The sequence below is a fragment of the Quercus lobata genome, chromosome 7, assembly GCF_001633185.2.
Source record: "Quercus lobata isolate SW786 chromosome 7, ValleyOak3.0 Primary Assembly, whole genome shotgun sequence".
NCBI classification, from domain to species: Eukaryota; Viridiplantae; Streptophyta; class Magnoliopsida; order Fagales; family Fagaceae; genus Quercus; species Quercus lobata.
Genome location: NC_044910.1, coordinates 11086630 through 11102797, shown reverse-complemented (window position 1 = coordinate 11102797; position 16168 = coordinate 11086630). Strand labels below are relative to the sequence as shown.

The 16168-nt window shown below is 35.3% G+C and overlaps 2 protein-coding genes across 3 annotated transcripts; one reads left to right on the top strand and one right to left on the bottom strand.

Annotated features, from left to right (window-relative positions):
• Positions 1-3754: 3754 nt before the first annotated feature.
• On the bottom strand, positions 3755-5899 carry LOC115952643 (probable pectinesterase/pectinesterase inhibitor 51). The gene is made up of 2 exons (XM_031069821.1): positions 4844-5899; positions 3755-4754 (listed from the first exon to the last, which is right to left on the bottom strand). The coding sequence occupies exons 1-2, from the start codon at positions 5790-5792 to the stop codon at positions 4069-4071; spliced, it is 1635 nt and encodes a 544-aa protein (XP_030925681.1). The 5' UTR covers positions 5793-5899; the 3' UTR covers positions 3755-4068.
• Positions 5900-9123: 3224 nt separating this feature from the next.
• LOC115952329 (putative F-box protein At5g60060) lies at positions 9124-12779 on the top strand. Of its 2 annotated transcripts, none has more exons than XM_031069488.1 (2): positions 9124-10891; positions 12742-12779. In XM_031069488.1, exons 1-2 carry the CDS (start codon positions 9400-9402, stop codon positions 12759-12761), a joined length of 1512 nt encoding a protein of 503 aa, XP_030925348.1. In that variant the 5' UTR covers positions 9124-9399; the 3' UTR covers positions 12762-12779. The 2 variants fall into 2 exon arrangements, with proteins under 2 accessions (XP_030925348.1, XP_030925349.1); XM_031069489.1 differs by lacking the exon at positions 12742-12779 and adding an exon at positions 10998-11175.
• Positions 12780-16168: the final 3389 nt, after the last annotated feature.

The following is a 16168-nucleotide window of genomic DNA, read 5'->3' as shown; positions in this document are numbered from 1 at the left end:
CCCCATGGACAGCAGCCTCACCCACACACAATCAAGGAACCTCTTCCCCCCATGGACAGCAGGGAAGAACGCGTCATCCAAAGTGAAAGGGCACTAACCTAAATTTGATTCCAGTGTCACAAAGACTAAGGAAATCAAATCGGGTGATCACCGGGAAATCACACATGGCATAGGGCTAAAATCACATAAACTCACAGGTTACCTTACTTTGAAAACACATAGTTCATATTCAAATAGTTTCAGAAAACCTTAAATGATCTAACTTCTACAAAGTTTGTAAGGTTTTCAAACTTCATTCTTGTCAAAAGATTTTCTAACAATTTCTCAAATAATACAAGACAAGATAAGCATCTTTAACTTTTCAATACACCATAAAATCAATGATTTTCTTATCAAAGATTAAATAAAAGATGCTCATTTTTTTCCATATCAACAATTCATGCATTTCCCCAAATGTAATATCAAATATGATGCATTTTTCATATATAGTAAGGGTCACAACACAATACTTTTAAGAAAGCATATATCCATATATATCATTTTCCAAAATGTGTTTGACTCAAAAACAATATTTATAAGATATGGTTATTTTCCAAAAATACCCATTAAAAAGCTACTTACCTCGCAACCACAAAATCCTAATTCTCCAAGCTCCAAGGGGAGATTAGCTAGAACCTAAACAATGTCAAGCAAATCTATCACAATGAGCACAAAGCTTGAAATTGTATCTAACTACAAATTAGGAATTGCCAAGTAAGAACTCAATTAGGCAAGCCTAGTATTCAACCTCACATGTAATGTATTCTACTTCCAAAATTTCTCAAAACACTTTAATTTGCAAGGCATAGACTCCCATTTATACTCATAAATCTTTCAAGGTGTCATATCTAACATCAAAACCTCCACACTTTACAAGTGCTTCCCACAAGATTTTTATAACATCATCAAGTGACCCATGACACCAAAATCATAATTTTCTCCAAGACAAACAATTTAAATCTTTAACTAGCTCCAAATAATCAATAAAAATTATATTCATCATCTATCACATATTATAACTCAAAACCTCTAAATTTTCACCACAACAAGCCTTAGATAACCATCATTGTAAAAATCATGAACTCATTCATCAAATACATCCACCAAGACCAAAATCCATACATATAAACACATGAATATCATTTCCAAAGCTCTTAAATCACATGAATAACATTATTAAACCTTGAGTAAAATAACCTCAAACAAGAACATAATACTCATCAAAAAAGATTTGAACTTTTACCTCAAATAAAATAATGAAGATGCTTTGGAGTTCCTAAGTATTTTTCCGGTGATCTTGCCGGAAAAATGATGGTGAGATAGTGTATTTTGGAGTGGAGGCTGGCGGTGAGTGTGTGTGTTTCAGCAAAATGAAAAGAAAAGAGAGAAAATGAAAGAAAGAAAGAAAGAAGAGAGCCGGCCAAAAGAGAGAAGAGATGTGGGTGAAATTGAGTGGATGAGAATGATGGGTAGTGGGGTTAGGTGGGGGCACATGTGGTCCACAAAATTCTGACTTACTCTTTTTTTTTTCTTTTTTTTTCTTTTTTTTAACTCACGGGATGTTACAGAAGATCCCTTACTATTGTGGGTAATCAGCCAAGCTAATCCGAACACTTTTCCCTTTTAGATGATTTATTTTGTTGTTGTTGATGAAAATTCAAACACTTTTTTTTTTCGATAATAAAATCCAAACACTCTTCCCACCACCATGTGTTGCAATTAAATACTCCACCAATCCCCAAACATAATAAAAAGAGTAAAACATTTCTTTTTTCAGATGCAAAATTCAGGATTCTTTCTCAATATAGAAACTGAATTTTATTGATTATGAATGAATGAATACGTCTAACTGCTAATCCTACCCTTTATATACAATCTGATGCCAAAACAGAAAAATAACTAACTCACTATTTTGGAGAGAAAGTTTGTTACAATCAAAAACTACCTAATTGTTACACGTGTACATCAACTACATCATCACTTGAATTGAATTAATCATCTGATCATAATGTGGTATAGATTCTATCAAGTCTTCTACATCTTCATAATTCCATCTTGTTATAACTGCATCTTGAGTCATCCCTTGATAGTGCAGTGCACGTTGAGCTGCACTGGATTGCAGCTTCTCTCCATGCTAAGGTGCACTCTGCGCTGCACATGATTACACCTTCTTCCGATGCTATGGTGCACTCTGCACCACACATGATGACAGCTTCTCCCGATGACTAGTGCATGCTTCCTGCTTAGCACCTAGTTGCTACAGAGGACATGTATTTGCAACACTCTCCCTCAAGAGCAAAGCTCTTGCTTCCTTATCTTCCTTCTCTTTCATAATCTTTTGTATAATCTGGATACTGAATATGATGATTGAAGATGTTAATAACTCCCAACTTAGCAAGTAACCTCAGAAAATTCTCAACACCAAGTGCCTTAGTAAAAATGTCTGCTAATTGATTTCTTGATGAAACATAAAAAGTTTTAGTTGTTCCTTCCAAGATTTTATTCCTTACTATGTGATAATCTGCTTCAATATGTTTTGATCTTTCATGGAGGACTGGATTAGCTGATATATGTAGTGTTGCCTGGTTATCACAGTACATCAACACTGGTTTTTGATGTGGAACATATAAATCCCTTAACAAGTACAATAACCAAGTTACCTCACATGTGGTTGTGGCCATAGATCTGTATTCTGCTTCAGCAAAAGATCTTAGAGACCACATCTTCTTCTTTGATCTCCAAGAGATCAAAGCATCATCTAAAAACACACAATATCCAGTCAAGGACTTTCTGGTATCAGGGCAGCCTGCCTAATCTGCATCACATAATCTCTCAAGAAATGAATGTTCCTCTTCCCCGACCCTTGCCATGGTTGCTATTGGTATATCCTTCACGGAAGCCATTAGGCTTCTCCTCTCTTAGAGTCAATTTTGACTATAATGCTTGCTCAATGACAACATAGTTGGAATTCTTTTCCATACGATGCTCATGCACTTGAAGAGATCTCATTAATTCATCAATTGAGAGAGTCTCAAAATCTTTGGACTCTTCAATAGCCACCACAACATGCTCAAAATTATTTGCAAGAGATCTTAATATTTTCTCCACCACACGAACATCTTCAATACTCTCTCCATTACTTTTCAAACGATTAACAATTACAAGTAATCGTGAAAAATAATCAGAAATAGTTTCACCATCTTTCATGTGAACAACTTCAAACTCGACACGAAGAGTTTGCAAACGTACTCTTTTCACACAATCGACACCCTTGACAAAAATGCCAAGAAACTCCCATGCTTCTTTACTCAACTCTGCTTTGGCAATTTTCTCAAAAGTTGACTCATTCACCCCTTGATAAAGTAGAAACAGTGCCTTCTTATCTTTCTTCCTCTGATCCTTAAGCAAATTCTTTTGCTCTACGTTGTAGGTGGCTTCTTGCTCACTTGTGGGTTCTACATACCCATTAGTGACGAGCTCCCATAGCTCTTGTGATCCAAACAACACTTTCATTTGAATATGCCAACTCTCATAATTTTCTTTCATCAATTTAGGAATTTGTGGTTGCACCATATACTAATGGTGTAGACAAAAACTCTAGGCTCTAAGAACCTGGCTCTGATACCACTTTGTTGGCTTTATAAAGCCTTGACTTAAAATTCAACAAAACACTCACAAGAACGAGAGGAATGAAAATTTTATTAGAGTACTTCAAACTCACAAACAAAGAGATTAGGCTACTGTCTTGAGAGATCACTACAACTTTTTCTCTCACACACTTTTACATCATACATCTATCCTCTTTTATAGGGTGAAATTACAAGAGCTGTCATTATTGTCATGACTCTTTGTTTCATAACAGAAAATTTTAGAATGTGAAAGAGTCAAAGACACAAACATTATGGAAAAACAAAAGACACAAACAGTTATAAAAAAACAAAAGACAATTGTTATGAAATAGCGAAATGCACCTTTTGGTTTACCACTTCCAATTGAAGCTACTCTCTCTCATGAGTTATGACTAGTTAATTATTTGGATGGTGGAATCCACCGATCTCCTTGAAAGAAATTTGCAACGGAATATGTGTCAATGTGTTGTGCAGGAATTTGGTTACTCCAAGTTACCCTTTGGGACGGAGTAAAACCCGGTCCAGAATTCCCAGATTCCCCATAATAAAGCGTTTTCAAAGCAAAATCACCACTCCATGGCAGCCAGCCTAGTGGCGAAATAAGAGCTTCTAAGTTGCACTGTATGAAAACTGTCCTGGAGTACTCCTTCCACGGCCTCCCCAAGAAATTCTTGTGTACTTTGGGATTGCTTTGGTACAATTTCACATATTCCTCGGTGCCGTTAATCAAACAATTTTGAAAAACAAAACCTGTTGATTGGGCAGGATCTAGTCTGCCATGTGCAGTAACGGTATTACTCTCGCCTTTTTCTGGATCAACTTGGCGAGGAGCGAGTAAGATGTGGCAGTCTTGGAAAAAAGACGCTGAGCCTCCAAAAATAAAATCCACATTTCCTTGAATGCGGCATGATTTGTAGAATTGGCGGAGTGACTGAGCAAAAAGAGTATCCTGATTGCCTAGGAATTCACAGTTTTCAATGACAGATAAATCACTGCTTGATCTGAAGGCTACTGCTTGGTGGGCATTAGGACCGGCTGTGTTCTGGATTGTGAGACCACTAGCCATGAATCCATCGCCAAGAACAGCTGCCCCAGCCCCAAATAACACATTAGAACAGAGCAAGTGTACTGTAAAACCCAAATTCAATTCAAAGACCCAGTAAAACATAACCTACCAACTGTAGCACTGGTGGAGGTGGTAATCCCAGGCTGGCCCACATTCAAAGACCCGGTAATGACCGTTTTACCCATTCCATCTCCTAAAAACACCACATTCTTCTTCTCCAACGGAACTTTCACCGTCTCCTCGTATACCCCTTCCTTTATTCTTATCACAAACCTCTTTCCACCGCCCTTCTCCGGCGCCGCGTTCACCGCCTCCTGCACCGTCTTATAAGACCCACTACTTCCGTCCTTACTCACCGTCACGTCCGCCTTCAAGCCCGCCGGGACCCCACCTTTAAATCCACCAACACTACCACCGGACTTCTTCACCGCCTCCCAAAACCCGTCACGCTCGGTCCTCGGCGGAACCCACGAAGCGGTGTCGTTTCCGAAATTATCGTACGAAAACAACAGGCTCAGCGTGTTGCTTGTCAAGTTTGTTAACGACTCCAAAAACGACATCGTCTCGTTCGTCAACCTCGTGTCGTTTGCTCTATTGAGAGCTGCCCAGCAGTCGTATTGGCTAAGAAGAGAAGCGCCCATCCAAATTCTAGCGTTTTTAAGGTTGCCACGGGGGAGAGCGTCATGGGTGGTAATAGAGTTCCGGTACTGTGAAATGTGGAGATATTCGAGACAGTTGGTCGCGGCGATTGTGCGGTTTTTATTACCTGTGGAGGAGGCTAGGATGGACTTCACCATTGATTGAGCTTTACGGATATTGTGAGAGGAGACAGAGATTGATGAGTAGACGAACTGGAGAGGAGTTAGGTTTGGAGGGAGTCGTTTGGATTTGGATAAGGAGCGCACGCATTGGTCAGGGAAGCAAGTGGCTTTACAGACTTGTTGGATCGAAGTAGTGGTGGGTGTGGTGTTGGAGGAAGAATGGTCATGGGGGTGGTGAGAGGCGGAGGAGAGAGAGAGGAGGGAAATGAAGAAGAAGAGACTAGTGGACATGGTCATGGTGGGTGATGTATGAGAAGTAGTTATTAATTAAGGTTGATGATATTATATAAGAAAGTGAATATGGGTTTTCTATGATGAATGTTTGTAGTGTGCAGGGACGGAACCAGGATTCATACCTGAGGAGGAGAGACAAATATATATATATATATATATAAGGGCAAATCTTAATTTTTTTATACTAGTTTTTATTTTTTTTGGGGGGGGGGGGGGGGCAATGGCCCCCCTCTTGCATAGTGTAGGTCCGTCCCTGGTAGTGTGTGTATATATAATAGAATATGGGTGATGTTGGATGATTTGGATCGATGTGGAATTGGGGTAAAGAGATGGTAAGGATTTAACAGTTGAATAATTCTCTTCTACACGAAATAGGTGGAAACGAAACTATTTTGGAATTTTAGGAGAGATTAGAAGGAAGGACAGATAGACTATAGAAACTTTCAAACAATTACAGAACTAAACTATAGAAACTTCCTAACAATTATAGAAAGCCAAGGTCAAAAATTTTGGCTTATCAGCTACGGTGCACAGCCAAAGAGCTGTGCACTATAACTCAAATATATAAATAAATAAATATATATATATATATATATATTATTTTATATTGTTTTCACATTGGTTAGAATATTTTAATTTTTTTTTCCTCCTTTCTCATTTGTGCTAGTTGCTCCTCTCTTCCCACTCTTCACTTTTCCACTCTTCGTGTCTTGCACTCAAATTTTTTCTCTCCCTCCACCTTGCCTCACTAGCCTGACTCGCCTGCCTAGTGTTGACCTTGTCAATCACAATTAAAATACAAACACAAATCACAATCTTAAAACTAATCAAATCAAAACGATAAAAAAGAAAAAGAAAAAAAAAGACAACAAATCTGACCCATGTAGGCCGCGGTTGGAGGAAGACGAGCGACAGTGGAGTAGACGAGGTGAAATGATGAATGTCGATTTAAAAGTATAACTCTCTCTAACCTTTGTTATCCGCAGATCTCTGAGAGGGAGAGAGAGAGAGAGAGAGAGAGATGAAAAAAATGAAGATAGAGTGAAGATAAGGAAGTATACGTGTGTGGAGGAGAGTGAAGAGTAAGAATACATGTGTGGAGGTGAAAAATGGAGCAAAAAAGAAAAGAAGAAAAGAAAGAATCATGTATGGATGAAAGCAAATAAAGAGATAAAGGGAAAAATAATATAAAAAATAATAAGAAATTAAAATTAAGAAATGCTATCACAATAAATCTTAAATGGTAGGTTATTACTAGCTAATATTGGTGAAAAGAAAAATTATTTTGGGAAAGAGAAAAAAATAATTTCAGTAGTGTGTTCAAATTATTTGCTATTATGTGGCGGTGGCGATTGCAGTTGCGGTGGCTATGGCAATGACGATGGTTGTGATTGTTGTTTATTGTAGTAAATATATTATTTTATTATAATAGATATATTATTTTATTGAGTTGAAAGCTAAAATAAAACTACTGATGTTGGATATTTTGTAAAGTGAGAAGATAAAATAGATAAAGTAACTTTTTGTAGTACTAAATTGCTAAATTTATGACTCTACCAATGTGAATGCTTTTAAAAAAGTTATGTGACTAAAATTACACATGATTAGTTTATTCTGTTGCTACATAATAGTTTGAAGTAAGATAATTTCAAATATATTTGGAGTCAAACTTGTTCCAACTAGAAATCAAGACAATCGATTAATTTGAAAATTTACATTTCTTTAATAAAATAATAGCATAACTGCAAAAACATCTTCTAGGTTTTGGGTTAGTTGCAAAAACACTCCTTCAAGTTTTAATTCTTCTTTTTAAATATAGAGTTTTCATATCCGCAAATTTACCTCTAGTGCTTACTTCTAGGCCATTAGCATTTATGGACAGAAAAATCATGTGACTATCACATAACATAAATCAATTGATAAGTCTTTTTAAAGTGGTCATGTGATAGTCACATAATTTTTTGTCCATTGAAGTTAACAAAAATTAGTCTTAGGGTCGATTTAGTAGATATGGAAATCTTAAGAAGTTATAAAAAATAAATTGAAATTCTAAAGGGGTGTTTTTGCATTCTAGCTTAAAATAATTATTTAAATTAGCATGATTATGAAGCTATTGAAGATCTAATATATTTCTTTAAATTATGTTTTTAAAACACAATTTCAACATAAAAATTGAAATTGTTTAAATGAAATGACTTGTTTGAATATTTTATATTTAGGTTAATCTATTAACTTCATAAGCCACATATTGATTATTTTTATTTATATCTTTTACTGTTTCAAATATATATTTATTTTCATCTTAGAGTATGAAGTACCATTAGTATAATAACAATGCTTATACTAAGTATCAACTCCTTTCTATAATAAAAATAAAATACCAACTCTAACACCAAGTACAAAATATATATATATATATATAAATATAATTTATATTCACATTATTTTTTTCTATGTAAATCAAATATTTCGTGTAATTAATTAAGAACTTCTTACTGATATTAATTAGTTTGGCTTTCAACATTTTATTTGAATCGTGCACCATATGGACTAAAAGTCTAAAATCCAGACTACCACCTCTGCATGTGCATGGGCCATTAATCCATTACTCTACCCCTCCACCTTCACCATTTCTCTATTTTTTTAAAAAAAATTAATTTATATTTGCCTAGTTGTGTCTGAGACTACGTGTTTGGAACCCAAACTTTCAGAGCGCTGATATAGCAAGACACTTGGAAAAAATTATGTTTATTCAAATTTTCGGTCATCTGGTAATTATGCTAATTCAAAAAAAAATTGGTATGCTAATTCATGTACGTATTTACATGTTTTATTTTTTGTGATTTAACTCCCTTTTATTCATTTATCTGAGATAGATTTCTACAATGAATTAGCATACAGGAGGGAGCTTAGTTTTAAGTTTGTTATGCTCTGAATTAGGATATATAAACCAGAGGCTTGTACATTGATTAATAAATGAGAATTTTGTTTAGCAAACAAATTTTACTTTATTTAAATGAAATATACCCACACACACACACACACAAAATCTGTTGATTGATCTATCAGGGGGAAAAAAACACTGTTCACACACTATGTTTCAGATTTAAGAAAGCTCCATTGTTTGTTAAAAACCTAGTTGATCCTGATGTTTGTTCCTAAATTAGTGAAATAAGAATGACTCTTTCTTCTCAAAAAAAAAAGAAAGAAAAAAAAAAAAAAAGAAAGGGTCTTGTACAATGTTAAGGGTACAACTGTGCATGTTCATGGATGATTTTCACGGTTCTTATTTCTTTGTCTGTTTCTGAGTGTCTTTTCTATCCTTGGGCACAATTGATTGTTTCTTAGGCGACTAAACATACTTTTTTGGCTTTGTTTTTTGTTTCTTTGGTTCAATTATCAAATTAGTATTACAGATGAAAACCCTACTTACTTTCCCAAAATGATCTCATTCTGACCACTCTTTGTCAGACCACTTCAAAAGCTTCACAATCCTAGCTAGCAGCCCCTTCTTCTTCTTCCATTTCTGATAGAATAGATAGTATCGTGTCCGATTCCATTTCAAGCTTCAACTTTATAATCAGTTAGTTTCCTCTCCTTAGCTAGCTCCATGGCGAGGTCGGTTAGTACTACAACAATCCTCAACGTCTTTAAGGTTTTTGTGTATTTTCAAGTAGCTCTCTTCATCACTCTCACTCGTGGTTATGTCATTTCTACTTCAAGTTTTCGATTAACTCTGTTTGTAACGGTGTTGGTCCTCACATTTCTGTCCCCTGCTCATGCTGAAAAAGACTTGTCTTTGTTTGAGTTTTTCGTAACGATCTTAACTAGCACATCATCTTTTGTCATTAGTGAATCTCCAGTAATTGTGATTCTTATCCTGACTGATTCATCACTTATATCTAACATCAAACCGCGGTTGGAAAGATTTCTAGTTAATCGTTCTTCTTCTTCTTCCACTTCTCTTGTGACCTCCAACAATATCAGAAGATATGCAGAATGTTTTTGGTTGAATACTGGGTTAATCTCCAATGTCCGGTTCGAACTCCCCCCAGAAATCATTGGTGAAATTGTAAATCGACTACATACTTTCAGAGATTTTATAGCGGTTGCAGGGGTTTCCCGAACATGGCGATCTGTTTGTTTGAGCATCAGTAGAAGGCCTCAGCTTCCTTGGCTGATGCTTTCCGAAACACTTTCCACAGACATGCGACATTTCTTCAGTCTCTGCGACAACAATCGTTATCAATTACAATTATCTGTAGTCCAAGGAAAACGCTGTTGGGGATCTCCACATGGTTGGGTTGTAACCTTGGGTCCTGATTATGAAACCCACCTTCTGCACCTTATTAAAAGAGTACAAATTGCTCTTCCACCATCAAACACGATTCGAACACTGGCTGCTACAGAAGAGTGGTTTCGCCTTGTACACAAATTCATTCTTTTAAAGGACCCTTCCCAGGACTCATCGTTACTGGTCATTGCAATTTTTGGCCCTGAGAACCGCTTAGCTTTTGCTAGGGTGGCTTTCGACAGAAGAGGAGAAGGAGCGGCTTTGAATAGAAGAGGACAAGGTCAGTGGGCTATTGTTACCAATCCAGACAATTTGAAATTCAATGATGTTGCATGTTTTAATGATCAAATATATGGACTTTGTGACAACGGCAAGCTGGTGCGCCTTGAACTTGATGCTCCTCTGGCTGCTGAGCTACAAGTTATTGCGCCCCAACCAAGCGAAGAAGAAGTAGGCATGCCCCAAAAACTGTATTTGGTGGAGACATCGGAGAATCTTTATGGGATTTTTCGTTACGGATTTCATATTCCTTCCAAGATGAGGCACAAGACTATATATTTTTTGGTCTACAAGCTCAACTTTGGTGCATTGGCTTGGGAGGAAGTGACAGACTTGGAAGATATTGCTGTTTTTGTTGGTGAAGGCAATTCCTGGTGCATTCCTACAAGCACTATCCTTTGCAGAAGTAATTGCATCTACTTCACAGACGACAATTGGGAGTGGCAAAGGTACCCAGGAGTGGCATATGGAGGCCATGATGTGGGAGTGTTTAACATGGCACAGAGGGTTATCCAACGCCTTCCATTCGGTAAGAACAACCCTCTTTTTTATTCTCGATCAATTTGGGTTACACCTACTATGCTTTATTAGCTTATCTACTTATGTACAACTTTTCAAGCCTTCTTTTCTTCTAGGTACCATTGTACTTTGATTTCTCTAAGACCATTGGCTTAATTGAAGTCCCTGACTTCTATGGTGGCCAAATACAATTGGGCATTCTGGTTTGTAAGCAAAGACGGTCTTAAACTAAATTCTAGAATGTTAATGGTTGTGATGCTGTGAATTTAAGCAACTGTGACTCTATTTATCTTATGTTCTGGATTTGAAACAAAATCTGAAAATGCAGTTTAGATGATATTGATCTGTAAATTATTCAAAGAGAACCGTAAAAGAGTAGCAAATTAGTGTAGCTTGCTAATTGCCAACAAGCTGTTGGATTGATTTGCTTTCTTGCTTGAACATGAAGCTCCGGACTAAAGTCTAAAGCAGATGTAATTTGTTCTTCTTTTTAACAAAAACCAACCATCCTTCTAACATCTTCTCTAATGGCTAGAAAATGCCTTCTATCTTGATAGTGCCATCACGAATCCTTGTCATTCTTTCATATATGGTAGATTGTAGCAGCCCAAGCAATCTTACATAGATTCATTTGGAACCTTCTTCCCTTAATCTCCTAGTGAAAGAACACAATTTGAAAACTTGTTGCCATTATGTCCTACTGAAAACACTAGCATATGGTTTCTACTCGTAATTTGGCTTCTGCAGAAAATACACGTCTCCCTCTTATCCCTAGTTAGCGACTCTGTATAAAGTGGATAGTCTATCATTAACAGGCTACATACTGATAAATGAATGCTAGGAATATCATCAGGCAACCAAGCCATTTTGTGCCATTCATCCTAGGGTTTTCTTGTAAAAATCTCATTCCAAGTTGAACTACGAGTGTACTGACCTGTCCCATGGTTTACTTGATTTTTAGATTTTTGTTGTTTCAGTTACTGCAAATCTATTTATCTCACGCTCTGGATTTGAATTAATTGACTACTTGGGTTTCTTTTTTGGATACATATAAATAGATAAATCAGAATATTATTTAACTGAATCAGAAGAACAAAAAATCTTTCCTCCAAGCAGAAATAACAGCAGAAGGAAGAAAAGCTAAGGAAAACACAAAAGATGTAAATTTTACAGCCCATTTAGAATGACAGTGAGCTATTAGAAATTACAACTTACAAAAGACCTTGCTAATTCCTTTGCATCCGCCTCCAGGACTGCAATTTCTGAGTGCAAAATTTTTAAATCTCCCTCCACTTGAATGCTTTGAAGTTTCTCTTCCTTAGCTATTTGCCTATTTCCTCAACCACCGTGACTACTTGTTTTTAGTCCATATAATATATAAATTAGTGAACCATGTTAATTGCCAACAAGCTTTTGGATGTAGCCTGCTGTAGCTTATCAGGCATTCCATTTATAGTGATGGCACCAGACCACAGGTTTGATCCCCTAGGTATTATGATTGTAAGCAGGACACAATCTTAAGCTAATTTCTAGAATATTTATTCTTGTGATGCTGTGAATTTAAGTTACTGTGAACCTATTCAACTTTAGTTATGGATTTGAAATGCAAAATCCAAAAATTCAATTTAGATGATATTGGAAATTAGATTGTTCAAAGAAAGTAGATTGTATAGCATGGTAATTGCCAACAAGCTTTTTGATTGATTTGCTCTCTTGCTTCAAAATGTAACTTTGATTAAAAGAGATGCAATTTCTTCTTCTTTTTACCAAAAACAACCCTCCTTCTAACATCAACTTTAATGGGTCGAAAATGCCTCCTATCTTGAAATTGCCATTATGAATCCTTGTGTTTCTTTGCAGCCATATGTGGTGGATTGTAGCAGCCCAAGGAATCTTACATAGCTTTATTCTAAATCTTCTTCCCTTGATCTCCTAGTGAAAGAACACAATGTCGAAACTTGTTGCCAAAATCCTAGTGAAAAAATAACACAAAAACAGATGGTTTCTACTCTTGATTTGGCTTCTGCAGAAAACACACGTCTCCCTGATATTCCCAGTTAGCACCTCTGTATCTAGAGGAGAGTCTATAATTAACAGGCAACATATTGATGAATGCATATGCTAGAAATGTCATCAGGCAACCTTACCATTTTGCACCTTTCATCCAAGTTGTACAAATCTTATTCCAAGTTAACTACAAGTGCACTGACCTGTCTTAGAAGGAATCCAATTTATAACACCATCTTCCCCAAGTTTACCTGATATTGTGAATTTTGTTGTTTAAGTTACTGTGAATGTATTTATCTTGTGTTCTGGATTTGAATTACGAATTATGAAAACTAAGGTTAGATGGAACTGGTAATAAGGTTGCCCCCACAAGTGAGTAAATTAGAAACTGTTAAATGACAGATTGTGTTAATTAGGCTGTAACCAATTGTAGTTAGCCAAAGTCTTATACGAGTCGAATCCATGCCTATAAATAGCACACTCTCTTTGTATGTAAGTCACTCTAATTGTAATAGAATCTATGTTAGTCATTACTCTGTTAGTCCTTTTTCTATTATATTTTTGTCCTTTTCTTCATACTTCTTATTGTGAATTTTGTTGTTTCAGTTACTGTGAATCTATTTTTCATGTGTTCTGGGTTTGAATTACAAAATGTGCAAACCAAGTTTAGATGAAAGTGGTAACAAGGTTGCCCCCACAAAGGGAGTAAATTAGTTGATTACTTGTTTTATATAAATAAATAAATAAATAAACCAGAGTATTATTTAACAGAATCAAAAGAACAGAAAAAATCGTTTTGCCAAGAAAGGAAATTCAGCAGGAGGAATAAAAGCTAAGGAAAACACAAAAGCTATACATTTTACAGCGCATTTACAAAGATAGTGGGCTGTTGGAAATTACAACTTTACAAAAGACCTTGCCAACTCTTTTGCATCCGCCACCAGGACTGTAATTTCCCACGAAGCTGTATCCATCTCAGCACTGATTGCATCAACGCAACTTTTCCAAATATCCAATTTTTTATCTAAAATATAATAAATAAATTGGGGCATCGCAACTAAATAATTACACTAAAAGTAATACAGACTTCTTCTCAAAAAAAAAAAAAAAAGTAATACAGACTAGTGAACTAAATTACTAACAAGAAAGTGAGTGAAAATTATAGCACACACTACGAGAGTGAAAATGTGCACTCTATTATTTTACATGAACAGTAGGTTTCATTAATTATAAATTTAATTAGTGGGATTTATTATTACGTGAGATAGACATGACAAAATTAGATAGAATTGAACCCAAAATTTTTTATCCATAGTAAAATGTGTGACCAAGTTCTCATTAGTGTTATGAAATGTTTTTCTTAAGTCACGACGTTCATTTAATTTCCGAAATTAACAAGTATTTTCTTTGAACACAAATTTGAGCATGATCAAGTCAGTTGAACTTTTTTTTTTTTCTCTTTTATCAAATTTTAGAAAAATTTTGAATCAGTAATTTTTATTTTTTTTTGAATTAGTTGTGAAGGAAAAGGAAAGGGAAAAGGCCAAATTAAAAATAAAAAAATTTGGTGAGTGGTGAGATGATAATTATAGGCCGAAATACCTTTTAATTTTATCCTTGTATTATGCGGGTACATTCAATTTGATTATCACATTTTCTAAGCATTGAATTTAGTTCTTATATTTTTAAACTTGCAATCAATTTAGTCTCTAATGTAATTTCACTTATGAAAAAAACTTACGCGGCAAATAATGTGAACTACTTGCAAGCATTTTATTCATAGATTAATTGATGTTGCTGAAGTGTCTAAATTTTAATTGCCACATAACCTATCTACCAAAATGAGACCCATGCTACTCACATGTGACTAACTGACCCAAGCTTGCATCTGACCCATTGTGCTCAAATAAAATGCCCAAAATAAAAACGAAATTCTTTTGCTCAAAAAAAAAAAAAAAAAAATTAAAAACTAAAAACTAAAAACGAAATCCTCATAACCAAATCCCACCGAGCTAAAGTAAAATCACAACCCATTTGGGATCAATAGAAATAACATCTTTCATATTCTATCAATGTTTTTGAGCTTCAAAAGTTTTAAAAAGAAAATTAACGATAGAAAAATGTGTAAAATATTTACAAATTGATATCTTCGTTCAAATGGAAGATACCATGTCATATAGGTATTCCCTGCCATGTCAAATATTTTATGTGAGAAATTTAAAATAATAGAAGAAATTATAATATACCTCATGTGAGTCACGTCATTGTTGCTCTAGTTATATGTAGAGAAAAACAAAAAATAAAAGAGATTTTTTTTTTAATTTTTAATTTATTTAATAGTTACAATGGGAGGGGAGATTTGAATTCTTGATGTTTAGATTGGAAACACCACGTGGTATAACCGGATAAGTTGAATTCCAAAATTCGTGATAAAGAGAGCTCTTCTATCTTTGTAAAAGAAAAAAATTATAACATAAAGACAAAAAAATATGAACAATAAATCTATACCACATATAATATGGAAGCATCACATTTACTTTTCCAAACCTCTTGTTATGCCACATCATCAACCATATTTTCAAGAAATTTTCCTCTTTTTTTTTTTTTTTTTTTTTTTTTTTCAAAGTCATTCTCTATTGCCTTATTCAATTGAATCAATTCTCTCTGTGTCCTCTTATATATATTCCTCCCTTACATTCTGTTTAACCTTCCCCTTCTCATTTTCACTCTTCTTCCTTCATAATTATTTCTCACTCTAACCTTATTCTTTTTGGCAACCCTTTCTCTCCCATCTTATTTTCTTTATAAATTTTTTACTACTCCATTTACACCTCTCCATCCATCCCCATGTTTTACGGCCTACCAAAAAAAAAAAGGCTTATATTCTCTCTATTTATATATATATATATATATATTTATGAATGAATAATTTTATTCAAAGAGAAAGCCACTACAAACCAATAAGGCACCCAGCCTCCTTCCTGATAACCTTAACAATACAGGAGGGGTTGTTACCAAAGTCAAAAGAACCATACAAACTATACATCAAACTCCATTTAGCAAGAGTGTGGGCGGCCTCATTGGCTTCTCTAGGGAACCACCTAAAAGACAAAAAAGGGAATTCGGAAGCCAGATACTTTAAACTTTGAATGACATTCTCAATAGCCCATGGGATGTCCATACCTTGCACTGTGATTGATTTGAAGCAAACCTGAGAGCCGCCTTCTAACATGATTGGGGCTGAATTTAAAGGCTCAGCAAGTTGCAAAGCCCATAAGAA